The 20,825-nt window shown below is 51.9% G+C and overlaps 2 protein-coding genes across 2 annotated transcripts; one reads left to right on the top strand and one right to left on the bottom strand.

The window, feature by feature from the left end:
- Positions 1–373: 373 nt before the first annotated feature.
- On the bottom strand, positions 374–1,114 carry LOC120848090. The gene has a single exon (XM_040220014.1). It carries the CDS (start codon positions 1,112–1,114, stop codon positions 374–376), a length of 741 nt encoding a protein of 246 aa, XP_040075948.1.
- A 7,522-nt stretch (positions 1,115–8,636) lies between these two features.
- Positions 8,637–9,566, top strand: LOC120848089 (uncharacterized protein K02A2.6-like). Its single transcript, XM_040220013.2, has 2 exons — positions 8,637–8,966; positions 9,048–9,566. The coding sequence occupies exons 1-2, from the start codon at positions 8,766–8,768 to the stop codon at positions 9,564–9,566; spliced, it is 720 nt and encodes a 239-aa protein (XP_040075947.1). The 5' UTR covers positions 8,637–8,765.
- The last annotated feature ends 11,259 nt before the right edge of the window (positions 9,567–20,825 follow it).

Raw genomic sequence — 20,825 nt, forward strand, 5'->3', positions numbered from 1 at the left:
CAACGTCAAAGAAACGTGAGCGTTGGACGTTGCCTGAACGTCGTGCATCGACGTCGTTGGAACGTTGACGACGTTTGAGTTGAAATACAACGTCGTCACAACGTCACTGATTGGACTCTAATGGAACGTTATATAAGGACGTCACCTCAACGTTGAAAAAACGTGATCGAAGTCACGCGGGACGTCACGGACGTCAGGGACCTTTTCTCGACGTTTCCACGACATTTTGTGCTGCCTGGGTAATGAAGCACAACATCACGTCAACAACATGAGACACGGGAGACGTGTACGACACGCATCCGATTTTACAGCATATGAGTGGTCCTTAAAATGACCGTTTTGTTTTTAGGGTTGATCCCCCTTGATGTTGACATCACGGGTCGTCGAGGGGCCCCACACTGGACATGTCACTCTCAGAAGAAGTGTCACCTTCATTACGAGCGATGACGATTGGCTCGATGTGAGCACTTGTCGTTCCTCCTTGTTTGAAGCTTTCTTCCACTTCGACGACATGCCTCACAGCGTTGCACCAGTTACTAGCCGTGACCTGCTCAGCTTCTTCTTTGAGGAGTCTCTCAACGTCGCCAATCTTGAACATTGTGTTTCGGGCTGCGACACGATTCTTGATCTGTGCCCAGATGAGTTCAATTGGGTTGAACTCGCAGTGGTAGGGTGGAAGCCTGACCACTGTGCAACCAGCCCTTTCTGCAGCAGTGTCCACACGGTACTTCACGTACTGCGGCTTGACCGACGACACGATCTCAAGGAGCTGCCTCTTCAGCATCTTGGCGTCCCAAGCAATACCTTTCGACGTAAGCCAGCCCTGGATGAGCTCCTTCCGGGAACTGGTCGTCGGCACCGCCTCTAACCGCCGGGAATGGTACGGGGCATTGTCCATTACGATGACACTCCCCGTCGGCAGTTTTTGGAGGACATCGTCGAACCACTTTTCGAACGGAGGGCCGTCCATTTCCTCGTGGTAGTCGCCGGTTTTTTTGCCGCGGAAGACGTCCAGGCACCCAGGGACAAATCCATCTTCGCTGCCGATATGCGTAACGATGAGGCGCTGGCCCTTCCCCGACGGCTGCTTCAGGCACGTTGTGAGACCTCGCATGAAGGCGTCGTGGGACGAGGTCACAGTGCTGTCCACTCACACCGTCGAGGCAGTGTGCCCGGCCGTCACCCACGTCTCGTCGAGGTAAAAAATCTGGCGGCCCTCTTGCCTGTGACGCGTGATGTCCCGCAAGTACGTCTGCTGCCAAGCGACGATGTCGTCTCGCTCGACCATGAGCGAGTTTCGAGCCCTCCTTTCTCGCCTGAAGCCAATGTCAAGAAGGAGACGACGCACGGTCTACGCCTGCAGCGAGGGGAGTTCTGGGCTTGTGCGGAACTCGGCTGCTATCTTTTCAACCGTGGGCATCTCGTTCCGGCGAAAAAACCGATGCACACACGATCTTAAGGCACACAGCATGAGGTCACCGTACTTGGCATTACGCCGCTTCTTGCCTGCATTTGTTGGGCGCTTCCGAGAGGGTGACGCGAGTTGCCCATCATTCGCACTTGCCTCCTTCTTGATTGCAAGCACACTGGACACGCTGACACCTGCCAGTGTGCTGACTGCCTTGCAGGCCTCAATCACGTCGAGGTCGGGCTCCGTATGCCGCACCCGAACGTACATGTTCAGAAGGAGCTCTCGTTGGCCGCTGTTCAAGATGTGGCCGCTCTTGTGCTTCTTGAACCAGCGTTTTGGCGTAGACGGTAGGTCTCTCGAGCAAGAAGAATCCGAAGAATCACTTTCCGCAGCTTCCTCGTTGGGATCCATGACGGAAAACATGTGGAACACACAACCGGAGAACGACTTTCCAAATCGCGAATTCGTCGAAACCGGAAACGCAAAAGATTTTCTATTCAACAAATCAACTAAACATACACTATTCATCTATAAAGTATATAAAACTAAGAAAAATAAGGTAATTTGCATTAGTTACGAAATAATAATGTCCTTTCTTTTTTTTTTAGTTTTTCAAAAAAAGTTTGGTTCTCGACTACCGAAACCGAAACCACTGGAAGACAGAAGTTCAGACAGCTATTTAGACAGGAACTCAGTTAGAAGGCGGAACATTAGACATGACCCCTGTCCATTAATACTGAACCCGTGCGTGGACAATAACGTATCTCAACTTCTTTAAGTATCGTGAATAAACTAAATTATTTATGTATTGGCCTAGAAGACGTTTCTTTGAGAGGGAAAAAACGGCGTTGCTAGGGAGCTATTTTCTTTGACGGCGTAGGCATTTCAAGCGGCGCTTTACGCTTGTGGGCGGAGCTCCAGCTTTTTTCTTAACCTGTAACCGACTATACACGCTAGAGTGCCTTCATGTGCGCCTTCAAAGCGCACATGAAGGCTCCCTAATACACACTATGCGGAGGGCAAGTTCGTCTGCTCCTTGCGCAGGGGGTAGCGGTGACGTCAGAACGCCGAGCCCTGATTGGCTGATCGCGACCCCCCTATCTGAGCGTCGTCTGCTCCTTTGCAACGTCGTCTGCTCGCAACGTCGTCTGCGTCTGTCTTACCTTTCCTGCGACTTTCGGAAGTGCAGAGGACAGATTCACGAAACGATCTTACGCCAAAAATATGCGTGAGACAAAACTTAAGAACAAATTCGTATTCACGAAACGAAATTTTCGTAAGTTTTGCGCAGGTTACGACGAAATCCTACGACAGCTCCGAAGCTGTCTTACGCACTTCTTACGATTAAATCAGCATGGCCGACAGCGTCGCGGTCGCGACGACCCACGGACGTTTATTTTTCTACGTGCGCTTCTCACGCGTCCCGACTTCAAGCAGCAAGAAAAAAGTAAAAAGTACTTCAGACAGACCACGACGAAGAAGAACGCGGGATCCACAAACACCCGGGAAAAGCTCCATCGGCCACGATTACACCGAACACGACCAAGCGAGTACGGCAGTTAGGCCTAGCAGGCACTCCGCGACTCGGCGACCGTCTGCCCACGACCGGCTGGCGTGCTGAATGGAATATGCCCGCGCGACCCTTGTGAACCCTTCTCGTCTTATACTTTGATTGCTGACCTCAATTTTAGATTAAGAGGTCACTTTCTTCCTCTTGTTATCTCCTTGTTTCGCGAGGCAACGGTGACTCTCGCCGGTGAAAAAGCAGTGAATCTCCGACAGAAGCAGCAAAGGTAAAGCAGCCATCGCTTTGACTAGCAGACGTAAAGCAGGCGACGTTAACTGCGCCAAACCCCGACGCCGTTAAAGAATGAGGGGTCTCGCCGCACACGAAAGGAGGAAAAAAGTATTTGGGAGGGAACTTGCGGGGCACTAACACGCTTATTCTCGGTTCTTAGCAAACAAACCTCGGCGCCTCGGGACACCTCGCCAGTGAGTCCTTTGACTTCCCCCCTTGATGCGCGTCTGCTAGTTGTTAGACAAAAACAACGTACCGCTCGAGTTATTTCGTCTGCCCTCTCAGAAAGGCGAAGTCGAGCTCGCTCGTAAAGACCTGCACTTCCGAAAGTCGCAGGAAAGGTAAGACAGACGCAGACGACGTGGCGAGCAGACGACGTTGCGAAGGAGCAGACGACGCTCAGATAGGGGGGTCGCGATCAGCCAATCAGGGCTCGGCGTTCTGACGTCACCGCTACTTCCTTTCTCATGCGTAGAAGACGACAATGAGCCCACTTGCGAGGCGTATTGATTAGGCTGAGCAGACTATTTCAGTGCAGAAGGGGGTGAAGAGGCAGAAGGAAAAATGTGGGAGGGAAGAATGAAGAGAAAAATCAGCTCTAACAATATACAGGTCGCAGAAACAGGACATAAGAAAGGAAAAGGTGTTTGACAATTCTCCTGGAAATTCTTTACTGTTCGAGACGAGAGGAAGAGTTTTGAGGACAAGGACGTATAGGGCTAAATTTCAGACGGCAGACACATTATGTCCGTAGTAAACCTGAGACCTAGAAACAATAATAAAACGGACAGAACAACGAAGTCTCTACTTCGTTGTTCTGTTTGTTTTTTTTACTGCTTCTACGTCTCAGGGTTACTATGGATGTGATGCACCAGCTCGCCTGCGTTTTTTAGTTTTCTTCACAGACACTTTATGTGCCTCATGCCATAATGAGAGCGAGACACGGGCATTTGGTATTCGCGACTCCAGCAAAACGAACGGCACCTAGCGGAAAAACACTGAACTGGCCGGAACAGGTCCCTTCGCGATTTCTGCTCGTCTCGTCTGGCTTCCGTGTTTACACGCGGTGGTTCGCGCGACAGAACAGTTCTACCGGTGACTGTGTCGTAACCATAGTATCGCCTTGTGACCCAGGTTGCTCTGCACGCGACCTATGGAACCGCGTTTCTCAACGTTCATCAGCACCGTGGAAGGACAGTGGGCAGTCCTTTCCTCGTTTCCTCGAAGAAAGTAGAGCCTCTTGAAGTTCGCTTAGCCCAACACATCGCCGCAGGTTCGAAACGTGGAAAATAAAACGCGGGGGAACCAATTTTGAGTCCAATGCTTGCTTGCTGGTGCCGCAGCGTTGTGCGTTGAGCTGGCACATGGCACGGCACGACCTGTATTCGACCGCCATATTTGCCCGATAGTGGCGTCCCCTATAGGTCGCTGGAGTCGCGCGGAGCTTAGCCCTGCCCTCCCTGAGGGATTCACGAATTTAGCCGGGACTCCACCTGCCCGCGAGCGCGTGTGTGTGCGTGTGGTGGTGAGAGTTTTAGTAGGTGCTTTCTTCGATAGATTCAGAAAAAACAAAACGGTCAAAATAGGGAGCCAGAGTTGCGCGTTCATCCTCTTAGCGCCGTCTTTTTTGCACAGCATGCTGATCCTCCTGATCCTGCTCCTCACGTGGCTGAATTCGGCGAATAGCGGCGCCGCTCGTTTGAGACGCGCGGCGCGCTCAAAAGCAATGGAACGAACGCCGTGGCGCGTGCAACGTGTACTTTCCTGCACAGCATTCGATCCGACTTCTCGGCGCGTAGCGGCGCGTCGGCGCGTGGAAAACAGACGCGCAACTCTGGCTCGCTTTGAACGTATCGTGGCACCCTCCAGTAGAGTGTACGAGTAGTACAAGTCCCGCGGCATGGCCTCCGAGATCCCGAAGCGCGCGCGCGCGAAGGGTGTGCATATTCGGCACCGATTTGAAGTCCAGGGGGCTCGGCCAATGACGTCATGGACGTTCAAATTTTATTTGGTGTTCTTTGACGTAAACACGTTTTATTTTGGATGCCGCCGACTGCATTTTGAATCGTCGGTCGGTCGGCGAGTGTCTGCGCGTGGTCGGGTGCTCGGCGGCTCGGCAGTGTACTCGCTGGTGTGTGTCGACGTGACGCCTGTGCTCTTCCAATTTCGTTCGCCCGGTCCCGTCGGTCACTCCTGTTGAAAAAGAAGATTCGTTGTAATATAGTGCAACAATGCCGCGGTTGCATGACCGGCAGGCGTGACCGGCGCGTGAACTCTGAGGTGCGCGAGCTGCCCCCGCGCTCGTGTGGTTCGATCATCGGCAACCAGCCATGGTCACTGAAGAACGCCTGTCTCCATTAAAGATGTATGTTGCCGTCATGACTCGGCTTGCATAAGCCACAACAATTGGCGACGAAGCGGACGAAGACAACGGGCAAGCATCCGTTGTCCGGACCTCAAGGATGGCTGTGGGCGGTATCAGCGAGTATCGCCTCAGCACCAACGCTTCCTGGGACGAGTACGTAGAACGACTCGAAATGTACTGCGTAGCCAACAGTCTGACAACGCCTGAGCAGAAGCGTGCCGTCCTGCTGAGTTGCTGCGGAGAAGAAACGTACTCCTTAATCGTAACCTTGGTGAAGCCGACGAGACCGACAGCAGCAGACTATACCACGATAGTGACAGCGGTCAAGGCTCATCTGCACCCAAGGCCGTCGGAACTCTACGCAAGGTTCCTGTTCTACAAGCGCGACCAGCACGCCGGCGAGACAGTTGCAGACTACATGACAGCGCTCCGAAAGCTAGCAGAAGACTGCGGTTTCGGAGATAGACAACTGCCACTTGAAATCATGATGCGAGACAGGTTCGTCTGCGGCATCGCGCCCGAGAGAGTGCAGCGACGGCTTTTGGCTGAACGGAACTTGACGTTCGACGTAGCCTACGACTTGGCCGTCACTGCAGAGGCAACGTCACAGCAACAGCGAGACATCAGGAAGCAACGGCAACACAGCGGCAAAGTTGACTCTGATGGTGAAATTCAAGCGACAACTATGAAACCTCAGAAGCAACCAGACAGCGAAAACTGCCACCGTTGCACCGGTAAGCACAAACCTTTCATGTGCAAATTTAAAGACTCCGTCTGCTACAAATGCCAGAAGAAGGGGCATATAGCAAAGGCATGCCACAGTAAGGTAGCCACATCAAAGAAAGGAAAAGACACAAAAAAGGGAGACAGCGTTTACGAAGTAGACGAACTCTGTTCGATCTGCGAGGTGCACGAAACCGAAGAAAAGTTTCTAGTGCCAGTAAAGATAGAGTCACAAGAAATAATCATGGAAGTTGACTCTGGAGCGTCTTGCTCTATCATGAGCGAAGAAACGTTTCGCCAGATAGACCAGAGACTGATTCCCATCGAGAGCACACCCACCAAGTTGTTAACCTGGTCAAAGCAGACATTGCCTACACTTGGCAAAGCAATGGTGAGCGTCATGTTTAAAGGACGCAAGGCTGTTTTGCCAATCATGGTTGTGGCACAGCACGGAAGAAGCTTGTTGGGACGAAATTGGTTTCGACCACTAGGTATCGAGTTACACGGCATTCGACACCTCAGCACGTCCGACGAAGCGCTAACAGCGCGGTTTTCCGAGGTTTTTCGCACCGATTTGCCCGGATTCAAGGGAGCTCCGATCCACATCGAGCTCAACGACGTGCAACCCAAGTTTTTAAAGAGTCGGCCAGTGCCGTTCGCCCTTCGAGAGGATGTGAGCAAGGAGTTAGATCGCCTGGAGAAGCAAGGCATCCTGGAGCTGACCCAGTACTCCGACTGGGCCACACCGCTCGTCGTGGTGAGAAAGAAAAACGGAACTTTACGCCTGTGCGGAGATTATCGTAGCACAATCAACAAGGCGGTTAAGAGCAACGTCTATCCACTACCGACTGTCACCGAGTTGTTTGCCACTCTAGGGTCCAGTAAGATATTTACGAAACTAGACCTAACCCAGGCCTATCAGCAGCTCGTACTTGACGACGAGTCATCAGAAGTCCTCACCGTGAATACGTTGAAAGGGCTGTACAAAGTTCGCCGACTTCCTTTCGGTATATCAGTCGCACCAGGATTGTTCCAGCGTGTAGTAGACAGCTTACTGTCAGGTATACCTGGAGTCGTCGTATATCTTGACGATATCGTTGTCTCGGGCTCGACCGTGGCAGAGCATGATGAAAGACTAAGAGCAGTCATGCAGCGGTTGCAAGACTCGCGTTTGCGGGTAAACAAAGACAAATGCGAGTTCGGTAAAACAAGTATAGAGTATTTGGGTCACAGAGTTGATTCTACTGGCATTCACCCAAGTGAAGAAAAAGTGACTGCAATCAAGAGTGCGCCGAGCCCAAAGAACAAAAAAGAACTACAAGCTTTTTTTGGGACTTGTCAACTTTTACAGCAGATTTCTTGAAGGGAAAGCTGAAGTTGCTGAGCCATTGCACCGCCTTCTAGACCAAGGAAGAAAATGGGCGTGGACGCGGGAGCATGAGAAAGCGTACCGGAACCTAAAAGGGCTTCTCAGCTCCGACGCAGTGTTAGTACGCTACGACCCAGCCCGTCCACTGGTCTTGTCGTGTGACGCTTCACCGGTTGGTGTTGGTGCAGTTCTTTCTCACAAGGACGATGATGGTGCAGAAGTGCCGATAGCATATGCGTCACGAACATTGGGGCGAAGTGAGCGTAATTACGCTCAAATCGACAAAGAAGGGCTTGCTGTAGTTTAGGGTGTTAAGCACTTTCACCAGTATCTCGCGGGAAGAGAATTCACGATCGTGACCGATCATCAACCGCTTCTTGGGATTTTTGACACAGAGAAGCCAATGCCACAAATCCTGTCACCGAGGATGCTGCGGTGGAGCTTGCTGCTGGGAGCGTACGACGACAAGCTTGTGTTTCGATCAGGAATCGACAACACCAACGCAGACGGGTTAAGCCGCCTTCCAGCACCAAGCGATGTCGACGAGCCAGTGCCACCAGGTGACGTACTCCTCCTCGAGGCCGTCCAGTACCCTCCACTGCAGGCAGCAGACATCGGAAAGCTGACAAAGCAAGACCCTACGCTGGCAAGAGTCAAGCAATGGATACTCTCGGGTTGGCCACAAGAAACCCTGGGAGGATCTTTTGCACCTTTTGAGGTGAGACGCACAGAACTTTCCTTGCATCGAGATTGTATTCTGTGGGGAAATAGAGTGGTCATTCCCGAGCAAGCCACAAGGAAGGTCCTACAATTGCTTCATGCCAACCACCCAGGAATGACAGCAATGAAAACGTCGGCCAGGGCGTACATTTGGTGGCCTAAAATCGATCAAGCGATCGATCAAGCGATCGAAGACTTTGTGCGCCATTGCCAACAGTGCCAGGAAAACAGGCAGAGCGATCGAAAAGCACCTGTTCACTTTTGGATAAAGCCAGAACAGCCCTGGAGCCGCCTGCACGTAGATTTCGCTGGACCCGTTCGAGGTGAAAGTTTTCTCGTTGTGGTGGACGCCTTTTCTAACTGGGCCGAAGTCGAGATTATGCCGTCCACGAAATCAGCTGCAGTGATTACGGCGCTGAGGAAGCTATTCGCGACACATGGGTTGCCCGACGTAATTGTGTCGGACAACGGAACGGCGTTCAAAAGTGCAGAAATGAAAGAGTTCCTGAAACTTAATGCTGTTCGCTTCATCTACACAGCCCCGTACCATCCTGCGAGCAATGGCAGGGCAGAAAGAATGGTGAGGGAAGTCAAGTCTGCCTTAAAGAAGCTAACTCAAGGCGACACACAGTGCAAGATTTCACGTTTTTTGTTTAAGCAGCACACGACACCACACTCGGACACCGGGAAGACTCCGGGAGAGGTGATGATGGGCCGGAGGCTGCGGTCGCCGTTGGACAGACTGCATCCTGACCTCCAGAGAGATCCAGGAGCGGATCAACCAAAGGTCAAGCGGTTCTACGTAGGCGACACCGTCTACGCCCGAAATTTTGTGACGGGACCACGATGGAAAGCAGCAAAGGTTGTTGCAGTCACAGGACCAGTCTCCTACAAGGTACAGCTGGCCAATCGAGAAGTTCATCGCCGTCATCGTGATCACCTCAGGAAGGCTTGGCTTGACTGGGATGAGAACCTTGAAGCTGACATTGACTACGACGTCAAGCTGCCACTAACGGCTGCGCCTGGACATGGAACGCCACAAGCATCTCCTGCCAGGCGAAACCCAGAAAGACCTGTTCCTCAGGTTGTGCCATCGCCAGCGGCTCAGCCGGAGCAGCCGCTCAGAAGATCAGCAGGAGAGCGACGTCCAGTCATCCGCTACGGAACTGATCCTACCTAAGGGGGAAGGAATGTAGTATAGTGCAACAATGCCGCGGGTGCATGACCGGCAGGCGTGACCGGCGCGTGAACTCTGAGGTGCGCGAGCTGCCCCCGCGCTCGTGTGGTTCGATCATCGGCAACCAGCCATGGTCACTGAAGAACGCCTGTCTCCATTAAAGATGTATGTTGCCGTCATGACTCGGCTTGCATAAGCCACAACATTCGTGGTGACTACGGTACCGTCCGACGGCACTTCAGCAGTGCGTCAAGTGCCGTCCGACGGTACTTCGCGTTAGTGCCGCCCGAAAGTCTTGGATAAAACGAATTGTCAAAACGAGGTTTCCGAAGTTGTAGCGTTGCTTAGCGGTTAAGATGTCTGCCTCATGCGCAAGCGGTCGTAGGTTCGATCCGTAATGGAGGCTAACATTTCTTTTTTTTTTTTTTCTGGAACATTTTGTTTTGTATGGGATTTGGCAATATTTATGACATTTCTCTTTTACGGTTAACACTGAAAAAAAAAATGTGACGACGACAGTGCTAAAAGCGCGAGCTAGTTGTTTTGGATCACGCGGCACGAGCGCTCCTACAGCGGGTGCAGTCATGCCTGTCAAGGCTCCACGCTCGCCGCTTGCACGGCCTTCGCAGCTATTCTATGCAAGGGACCGGGTGATAATCCGTTGTATTACAGACAAGTCCAGCTCCAGAAGAATTCGTACAAAATTACTGCGGCTGGGCTCTGTCGCCTCCGGTACACATAATTTTCGTTTGCAACAGGAGTGACGGACGGCACCGGGCGAAGTTTGAAAATGGAGAACGTACGTAGAGGAGGTCGTGGTTTGATGTTCCCGAGAAACCGACGAGTACAGGCGGCAACGTCGACAACACGCACCAGCGCGAACACCGCCGAGCCGCCGAGCACCCGGCCACACACAGACCGAGCGACCGACATTTCAAAATGCAGTCAGCGGCATCCGAAGAAAACGAAGACCTAAAAATAAAAGCTGTTATTATGACGTCCGTGACGACATTGGCCACGCTCCTGGACGCCAAATCGGTGCCGAATATAGACCTTTGCAAAAAGAGCGCTCTGGCTGCCGCCATTTTACGAATCGCGCGACCCCTATCAGCCAGAAATTTCTTGCACCCGCCTGAGCTGTGGAAACCCGGTCAGCGTGACTCCCCACCTGCATTTTGCATTCGGAGTTCGGCGGCTTTTCTTGGAATTTTTTTTATTTTATTCGCCTGTTTAGGATGCTTACCCTTTGTATGTTATCTTCCACTGTGAGAACCAGGGAATACCAGGGCTCGTAGCCCGCTCGGCCTTCGCAGGAAACGAACGAAGAGAGCGAACGTCAAGCAGCCCGCGACGCAGGCAGTTCGACGTGCTTGGAGGATTATTTCCGTCGAGATAATCTCCAAAAAGCCTTCCAGGCTGTGTTCCGGGTCTTCGCATAAACTAGCTGATACGGTCGGGTCCGGGGTGTGGCGACGGAATAAGCACGTTCGTTCATTTGCTATGGAGCTGTGCAAAAAAGGAGGTCTCTTCTACATGTTCCCCGAAACACGCCGGATTCCGTCCGATCGTCGTGAAGTGACTATCGTCGACACTGTATATTGGATATGCTGTGTTGTTTGAGACATTTCTCAAATCCTGTTCGAATAACGCGGCACCGTGGGGTGCGTACAATATATTTTTTTGTTCGAGTGATGAGACTCATTGAATTTTATGTTGTGGGCGGGGATTATCCATGCAGTACGGATATCCTGTGTGGTCAAATATTTTGACCTTTATAGATTGACACGGCTGAGTGTACGGTGCCGTAAAACAATGAACATAAAATGAAACAAACATTCCCGTTGCATTTGTTCTGTCGCGCACGGACTCACCAAAACAGCTTTCATTTCTTCGTTTTTGTTCCCAAAAATAGAGCACTGCTTTCTTAAAGACCTCTAATAATTATGCTCGCCACAGAACACAAGATAAAAAAGAAAACGCGGCAATTCAGCCGCCTCCAGCGCCCTGAATTGCGCCAACGCAGGCTGCCACGGCCCACTGACGAGAAACTCCACAGCTCAGCGCAGTCGGGCAACACTGATGTGCACTCTCAAAACCAGGGACACGCGCTGTAAATCGCTTCGTTCGAGACTGCCGCTGGAAAGGTCTATACGCAGCCGCGTGCGATGGCTTCTCCGGCCGTCCCATTCGAGTCGCTCCCCAGCAGAAGTACAGCAGAAGGGTGTAATTGCCCTAACTCCGTCGTTCGTCGCGAGGCGGCGCTGTTTGCCCAGTCATAGGTCCCTCGAGCACGGAAGACGACGATAAGCTAGCAGACAGTGTGGTCGATTCCGTCAAGCTACTAGCAGGTTCAGATGACAACAGGGATGAGGGTCCAGGGCAGAAGTACACCAGTACTCCCACAAAAAGCAAGGCAAGTGCTAAGTCAGTGATACGACCGCCATGGGGAGTGAAGAAAGAGGTCCTGATCGTAGGAGACAGTAACGTTGGGAGGTTTGCCCCGGCTTTCTCCGAACAGATGGGTGGCGGTCAAAACTTCGACGTCCTACTCAACCGAAAGGCGACGGTCGAAATAGCGCACAGGATGATTGCAGACTACGAAGCGACGGCGCGGAAAATCCTCAGGATGTATATTGCACGTTGGAATGCAGGACCTGTTACAAGGGCAGCAGCCAGACGACATAGTAGAATCCCTGGAGAAAGAGTGGTGCTTCAGAGAAGTTGCCCTGACAGTCTGTTCTGTCCCCAAAGTCACGAGCAGAGGAAAGGAGACCCAAGCAGCGGCTATGATGCTGAACTCTAGGCTTAGAAAAATGTGCAAGAAGATCCATGCCAAGTACGGGGACCTGAGCAAGAATTTGGTAAATGACGGTTTTATGGGAAAGGACGGGCTCCGGTACAGCAACCAAGGCATTAACATGGTGACTGGCCGCTTAGTAGGACTCGCAACCGTTTTTTAGGCAGGCAAGGAAAGGACAGACGAATGAGGGCACAACAGGACCGCGAGCAGGATGGACTTGTAAATCCTGCCCAACAACGGCCAATACACGAACCCATGAACCAGACAGCTGGCATAGAGTGTGGGCAGACCAGGACTGCCCCACTGCTAGTGGGTCACGTGCCGTGCGAAGAGCTGTGGCAACAACGACTGTCGCAGGGAGCATACGTCCGACGCCAACAGGATGGAGAAGGGAAAGACCAATCCACGCCACAGGGAACCGTCATGCATGAGCGGCGTGCCCACAGTGGTTGGCAACCGTCGATGAGTGGAGGAACATCGACGTACCCAGAGCGGGGTTGGGTCCACCCGGGGCTGGTGCGGCATCCGACCGGAATCGGCCTGTCAATGAAAGACGCTTCCAGGAGGATCCAAGAAGACCCACCTCTTCAATATCACCGCGAGGATATCACTGCAGAACTGACGCCAGTCCTGGATGGACGAAACCCCGTGTACCCGCCGCCGCTTGTCCGACACCCTATGCACATGAGCCCTTCAGCAATGCCTCTTTTGTGGCTCAGCGGCCTGGTAGCGGAGACGGTGCGGCAGCAGCTGGGCATCGGGGTTCATGGATCCATGAAGTAGTACAGCGGCAATGCGGCTCCAACAAGGGCGCACTGAAACGTGGAGCTGCGAGGAGGAAACGGAAGAAGCATCACAGAAGCATGACAGTGACAGTGGGGTTTCTCAACCTGCAAGGAGCACGACGGGAGCAAAAGTGGGAGGAACTCTTTAACCAGTTGGAGTCTGAAGGAATGGCCATCTTTGGGGTGGCCGAAACGCACCTTAGAGACCTAGAGGAGCCCCCAGTGCACCCGGTTTGGCACTGGGCTGGGTGCAACCGCCAGGAGGGTCAACGAAGAGGAGGTGGTTTTGGGGTACAATGGCGGGACACGACAGTGTAGCTCAGGACGCTCGACGAGTGCAGAGATCTCACCTGAGTGGAGGGAGAGTTGCTGCGAACCCAAGTGACTGTGTGTATTGTCTATCTCTCGGTGGGGAGTGCGCGCGACGAGGAGAACGAAGCTACTATGGCGTGTGTCACCAAAGATATTAAGGCACTGGAGAAAGACAGGAATGTCTTAATCATGGGGGACTTTAACGGCCATCTCCATGAACTTGACGGATGGGAAGATGCTAACGGGCGTCGGCTACTGAATCTAGCAGACGAGTTTCAACTTGAACTAGTTAACTTACGGGCATCATGCAAGGGTCAATACACGTGGTGTGTCCGAGGAAGCAGAACCTGCATAGATTACGCTTTGGTGTCTTCGCGCCTTGGTAAGAGCCTAGTTGGTGTTGCCATCGACGAGGAAGGCGAGCACAGCGTCGGCAGCAACCACAATTGCCTGCGACTGGACTTAAGTAAAAACACATGGACAAATGCGAAAACCCGTCCTCAGTACAAGAGACGAACGCATTTGGCTCAGAAGGAGGTGGGAAGGGTTACGAAGAAATTTGAAAGAAGCAACATAAGGATACAAGCGTCCGGTTACAGACAGTACATCACAGAGCTCAAGCGTCTCATCAAGCAACATGCATCCAGGCAGCCCAGTGGACGGAGAGTGAGGAAGAGGTGGTGGGACACAGAGGTTAAAGAAGCTATACTAGCTAGACAGAAAGCCAACAGGGAACATCGACAATCGCTCCGAACTGAATCTGGGAGGGAGGTTGCTAGAAGATGGACCATGTACCACGACTGCAAGTGCTATGCCAAACGACTAACCAAAGCGAAGATGAGAACAGCGGATCTGGAGACCGTCCGAGATATTAGATCTAGCGGAAGAAACGCAGCGAGAAAGTTCTGGAAGTACCTTAAATCGCTGGAGGGAAAGGACGAAGATGTTACCATAATTGACGAGAGCACGGGGAATCCGCCAGAAGACCTTGGAACCCACCTCACCAAGTACCTGACGGAGACATTTGCCCCTGAGGAGGTGTCTACACCACAAGAAGGCCGACTTGCCCCGGATCAATCGGATTCCAACCAAGAGGGGGACATCGGCCGAGTGATGGTTGTGCGTGCACTGGCACGCTTGAAAGGGGATTGGACGGGGTCCCGGCGAGCGTCCTCAAGCCCTTGGGAAAAGATGCAGTGGAGCAGCTGGCGGAAATCTTTAGAGCAATCTTAAGGGGAGAGGAACCTATGCCCCAAGACTGGAGGGTCGGCCGCGTGGTTCTGATCCCGAAGAGCGGGAGCGAAAAACAGTTCCTCAAGGATTATCGGCCCCTGACCGTGACCTCTACGGTACACCGGACCTTCGCCCACATTATCAAGGAACATATGGCAGCATGGGCAGAAGAGAACGAACTGCTCACCGAACTTCAGGGCGAATTTCGGAGGGGTCGAAGGTTGGAAGACAACCTGTTCACCCTCAGGCAGTGTATTGAAATTGCCCGAAAACAGGAAAGAAGACTGCTGTGCTGCTTTTTAAATGTGGCAAAAGCATATGACAGTGTGCCGCACGCGCAACTCGTGCGACGTTCGGAGGAGCTCCACCTTCCTCATCCGCGGCTAGCTGTCATACGGCGCCTATACTCACTCAATACAGTAATGACGCAACTGAAGGGAGTCGACTCAGAGCAAGTCACAGTGACAATTAAGGGGTCTTCGACAGGGATTCCCAGTCTCCCCGCTTCTTTATATTCTGTATCTGTATGCGTTGGAGGAACGCCTGATCCAGTCGGCGGTGGGTTTTTCTTTGACACACATGGAAGGAGGCACAGAGGTGAAGTGGATGCTGCCGGGCCTCACCTATGCGGACAACATTGTATTGACGGCGGAGACGGTGGAGGACCTGCAGTATCTAATATGTATATGTGAGACGGAGGCGGCTACGTTGGGCCTTCGGTTCAACGCCAAAAAGTCGGCAGTCCTTCAATTAGCCGGGTACGATGAGGCTAAATTAAACAGTCTGGTGCTGAACGACCAGCAAGCACAGGTACAGGAGTCGTACAAATACCTGGGAGTTGTACTGACCAACAAGCCGGGGTACTTGTCCGATCATTATACCCACCTCCGACAGGCAGCCGTGAGGGGTCCGAATGTACTCCGAGAACGTAATCTTTGGAGTTGCAATCGTTTTCTGGTGACTCGCGAACTCTGGAAGGCGGTCGTGGTGCCCGGACTACCCTTCGCCAACGCGGTTCTTTGTGTCCCTGGCACAGTGCGTGAAGTCATGGAACGTCGTCAACGAGAGGTCGGGAAGCAGGCTCTGGGCTGTCACGGAATGGTGGCCACCGAAGCAGTCCAGGGAGATCTTGGGTGGTCGTCATTCGAGGCCAGGAAGGCAACCAGTAAGATAACCTACGACAGACGTCTCCGTCTCATGGACTGCGGCCGGTGGGCCAAGAGACTCTTCGTCTACACGTATCTCACGGGAATGCAGACTGGCTGAAGGAAGCGGCTGTATCAATTAGAGAAGAAATACGGCTTCTTTTCAACCCCTGTAACTATTACATCAGACAGGAAGTGCGAAATGGAGATTCGAAACAGGTTGATAAAGGAGGAGGCAGCTCGGTGGGCAGAAACGGCGAAGTCCAAGTCGACGCTATATATGTACCATCGATATAAGCATAAAATTTCCGCCGAGACTTGGCTATACGACAACAGGCTGGGCAGCCGGCTCCTCTTTGAGTCACGCGCAGGAGGGCTGCGAACGCAGGTGTATCGCCGTCGCTTCAACCAGACGGTGGAATCTGCAGCATGCCGTGTGTGTGGTCAGGCGGATGAGACAGTTGAACACCTTGTGCTGTCGTGCACCGGTCTGCAACCAGTTCAACCGGCGGAGTGTGGACAGGCAACTCGGGAGCTCGCACTGGCAGAGGCACTCGGCTTTGGGTCTGCTTCCAGCTCAGTGGCAGACTCTGCGGGTGGGACTAACGGCAACGACAACGCCGACGCTGCACCGAGAACCAACGGAAGGTGGCGTGAGCAGGTGGAAGCTACGAAGCGAAGATTAGAGAACTGGTGGATGCTAGTTCACTAACGGGGATAACCGAATCCCCACTGGCTAGGTCCCAAACTCTACGGGACCACCCGATTCAAAAGGGAACAGCCGCAAACCATCATCACCATCATAACAGAGGGGCGAGCCGGCAGCGTCGCATGTAGAGATCCGCACTGGTACGGGCAAAACCGCCGGCCACGGGCTAGCCCGGCCCGCGGGTCGGGCTCGGGCTTCACGGCTACATTCATGAAGGGCCCGGGCCGGGTGCGGGCCGTGCATTCAAGTCTACACGGGGGACCAAAGCGGGCCAAGCGGCCCATTACTTTTTTTTAGCGGCATGTTTTTCGGACGCGTGTTCGGGAGTTGAGAGAGGAACCACCAGTGGGGGATACACAAATGTTGAAGCATGTGTGGACGGTGGACGTTTTTGTATGGTTCGGTGTGTGCAGCGAATGCTCTTTCAGAGGACCTGCGGCGCGGCGTTCCTTTTCGTCCCCGGCGGCGCCGCCATCATACAACCCCCGCCGGCGTAAACCATCTGTACGCACAAGTGCTTGCATCCCCAATAGAGGTAAAGAGGTTCCCCTGAGGTGCACTTTTCCTGAACGATTTCTCGCAGACGACCGCAAAAACGACAATATTGTTGTTTTATTTTTTTTTTATTTTTTTTTTTACGGTTGTCTGCAGCGAGAGTGGCTAATTTGGAACTTTGCCCGTCTTTTGTCCAAACCAGTCGCGATGGTTCCCTTCCTTTCCAACTTTGACTCTTGGTTTGTATACTTCTGCTTGTTGTTTTGTTTTTCTGTCCTTTCCGCATGTGTTTGGTCGCTGAAAAGGAAGATCGGGTGGTTTTTCTTAACAAGCTGCCTAGGCCTGCAGATTGGTCCAACTAATAATAGCAGCAAAACAAAATGGTTACAGTATTTACTACTGGGTACCGTAATCAACTCACGTGTCGCAGTTTCAAGCGAGCTGCCATGCCGCGTAATATTTGAGCTATTCATACTGGGCTAAAGCAAAGCACAGCTGGCCCGTGAAAATTAGCTTCGGGCCAGGCCGGGCCGGCTGTCGGAAATGAATAGCGGGCCGCGGGCAAGTCTGGACCCAATAGACAACGGGCCGGCCTAGGCCAGGCTTCTAAATATCGGCCCGTGCAGACTTTTAATCGCAGGCATCGCGGGTGGGTGGTGCCAGCTGCGTCGTCGTGCTTCATCTTGCGTTCACCCATGGGCTCCCCGGACTGTTTTGTTTTCGGCCACCTCTGGACATGGATTGAAAGCATGAGTAGCCTATCGAAAGAAACTGTGTTCGAAGCCACTGCATCGCAAGGTACTTCGCGTCTAATTTCAAAATTCAAGGTTTGGAATATGGGTATAAACCAGGCTGAAAGTTGGAATAACGAAGAAACCAGGTTGGAACAAGGTTAGAATTTATAAATTAACCGGGCTTTATTTTATTTTTAGATCTCATTGTCTCTTTGCATAACATATGACATTACAAAGTGCCAGCTACATAACGGGATGTGATGGTTTGTGCTACATGGTGCCAAAGGCTAGACGGTTACTAGAAAACTACCTACCTGTTGACTCAATACCTACAAATAATACAAAGTCTAGAAAAAAAAAATGGCAAAATCGTTCCGAGGCGGTCGTATCATACCGCCATAATATTTGCCATAAACGAGCTTATACAAGAAAACAATATCACCTGCATAACTTACGTAGTAAATATTAACAAAATATGAGAATAAGGATTACACGAGGACTGCATTTTTGTAATATAAAACCTTGTGCTTAGGATCGAAAAGCTGTGTCAAACAACGTGCGGATAAAAAAAAAGAAAAAAAGTACAGCATGGTTGTTTTGTTATGTTAGGACGCCAAAAATTGAGACCAGAACCATAGCCACTCCATAAGCGTTGTGCCCCGAGATCCTGCCTCAATGTCTCGAGCTCCCCCAACACTTCTTTATTTACGAGTGCGCATGTCATGAACATCACATTTTCCCCCCTTTAATTAATCAACCACTAAAGGTAGTTACTGGTTTGCAAAACGATTTGGTGGGTGTCGGATTCGTATAGGGTACCGCCTCTCTTTGAGATGTTCATCAGTCATGTCTCTCGTTACGTCGCTCGACCCCGACCTGGTTGTGGGAGTCTGCGTCTCGACGTCCTCGGCCTCGACAATGACCGCTGCCGTTCCAGGATTAGGACGCGTTTGTTGGTTGTTGGCCACTGAAGTCTCTTCCGATGATGTCGGGACACACACCGGTTTGTACATGTGAGTACTGTCTGGTGACTGTTCTCGTTGCGGCTGAGCCGGGATCAGCTGATCCTGATGGCGTCTCCATATCCTGCCGGGGGACACCTGTACCTGAAAGGATACCGGTGCCGTTTGAGAAACTACAGTACCACGCGTCCACTTTGACGATCCTCGATAGTTCCTCGCGTAGACATCATCACCCTCTGTCAGCGTGCATTCGTGTTCCGGCCTCGCCCTTTGTTGTTTGAACTGAGACCTCGCCACTGTGTCCGAAATGATGGGTTTCAGAAGATCTAGTCTGGTTCGCAGCTTTCTCCGCATCATTAGGTTGGCCGGAGACTCTTTGGTTGTTGGATGAGTCGTGTTTCTGTACGATAGAAGAAACCTTGAAACCTTGGTGTCAATAGACACCTCAGACGTTGTCTTCTTTAAGTGGTTCTTCATAGTCAGGATGAATTGCTCTGCCAATCCGTTAGTCGACGGGTGATACGGTGCAGACGTAATGTGCACAATACCTTTTTGTCTTGACAAAGGTCTTGAACTCTTGAGACACGAACTGTGGCCCATTGTCTGATACCACGCTGACAGGCAGTCCAAAGCGTGCGAAGCAATGGTGCAGGCATTTTATCACGGCTTCGGACGTCGTTGAGTTCGACACGAATACCTCTGGCCATTTAGAATGTGCGTCGACTAGCACGAAGAACATCTTGTTCATGAATGGCCCAGCCAGGTCTATGTGGACTCTTTCCCACGGGTGTGTTGGCCAACTCCACGGGTGTAATGGTGCCTGTGCTGGGTTATTTCGTTGCACTTGACACTGATTACAGGTTCCCACTTCGTCCTCTATGTCTTTGTCGATGGTGGTCCACCACACATAGCTTCTAGCTATTTCCTTTGTTCGAACGATACCAAAGTGATCGCTGTGCAGCTCTTTAAGGACTCTCTCTTGCAAAGTTAGGGGAACAATTACCCGCAGCCCCCACATTAGGCAGCCTTGATGAACCGATAGTTCCAACCGACGTGTGAAGAATGGTATAATTTCTTCTGCGCATTTTTCACTTCCCCAGCCCTTGAGCACCTTCTCCAAGACTTGGCTTAGGAGAGGATCATGGGACGTAGCCTTTGCGATATCTGTGCTCTTCACTGGGAAGTTGCTGAAATAGTCGCAGTAGAACACGTAGGTTTCATCTACGACGAATTCGTCTGAAGTCTTCGCAGCTTGCGAGAGTCTTGAAGGGCAATTGACGTTGGCGTTCTCTTTAGACGAACGATAAACGATGTTGTATCGATGTCCTGCCAGTCTGCAAGCCCATCTCTGAAGGCGTGCTGCCGTCATCGTCGGAACTCCAGTCGTAGGTCCCAAAATCTTTTGAAGTGGAGCATGGTCGGCTATTAGTGTAAAGGGGTACCCATACAGATAGTAATGGAACCTTTTTACACCAAAAACAATGGCAAGGGCCTCTTTTTCAAGCTGCGAGTAGTTCTTCTCATGCGTAGACAGTGTTCGTGAGACAAACGATACGGGTCTTTCTGTCCCGTCTTTCATGATGTGGGACAACACCGCTCCTACTCCGTACGCTGAGGCGTCGCATGCCAGCACAATCGGAAGAGTTGGGTCAAAGTACATCAGCACTGGTGCTGACGTCACCTTCTCTTTCAGAGTCTTGGAGGCCTTTTTACATTCTTGGTTCCAACTCCACTGGACATCCTTGTGCAGCAGGAGGTTCAGAGGACTCAAGATGGTTGCCAAGTTTGGGATGAACTTGCCATAGTAGTTAGCTAACCCCAAAAAGTAGCGCAACTCTACTTCGTTCTTTGGCTCGGGTGCATCTCGTAGAGCAGCCACCTTGTCATCCAGTGTCCGTAGTCCCTCGCTGCTGATGACATGGCCTAGGTAGGACACCTCTTTTTTGAAAAACTCGCACTTCTCCCTTTGAAGTCGGATGCCGTTTTTTTTAAGGCGTTTGAGAACCTCTTTCAGGTTCTTCAGGTGCTCCGCTTTTGTTCTCCCTGTTACCAGGATATCGTCAATGTAACAGGTGGTGTGCGTCAGG

Source organism: Ixodes scapularis, unplaced genomic scaffold (genome assembly GCF_016920785.2).
Source record: "Ixodes scapularis isolate PalLabHiFi unplaced genomic scaffold, ASM1692078v2 PGA_scaffold0__279_contigs__length_252992795, whole genome shotgun sequence".
Classification (NCBI taxonomy): domain Eukaryota; kingdom Metazoa; phylum Arthropoda; class Arachnida; order Ixodida; family Ixodidae; genus Ixodes; species Ixodes scapularis.

Coding starts and splice junctions, on each gene's coding strand:
- LOC120848090 (XM_040220014.1), bottom strand. CDS start 1,114: ATGCGAGGTCTCACAACGTGCCTGAAGCAGCCGTCGGGGAAGGGCCAG.
- LOC120848089 (XM_040220013.2), top strand. CDS start 8,766: ATGCCGTCCACGAAATCAGCTGCAGTGATTACGGCGCTGAGGAAGCTA. Junction 8,967..9,047: donor ATGGCAGGGCAGAAAGAATG/GTGAGGGAAGTC, acceptor TTGTTTAAGCAG/CACACGACACCACACTCGGA.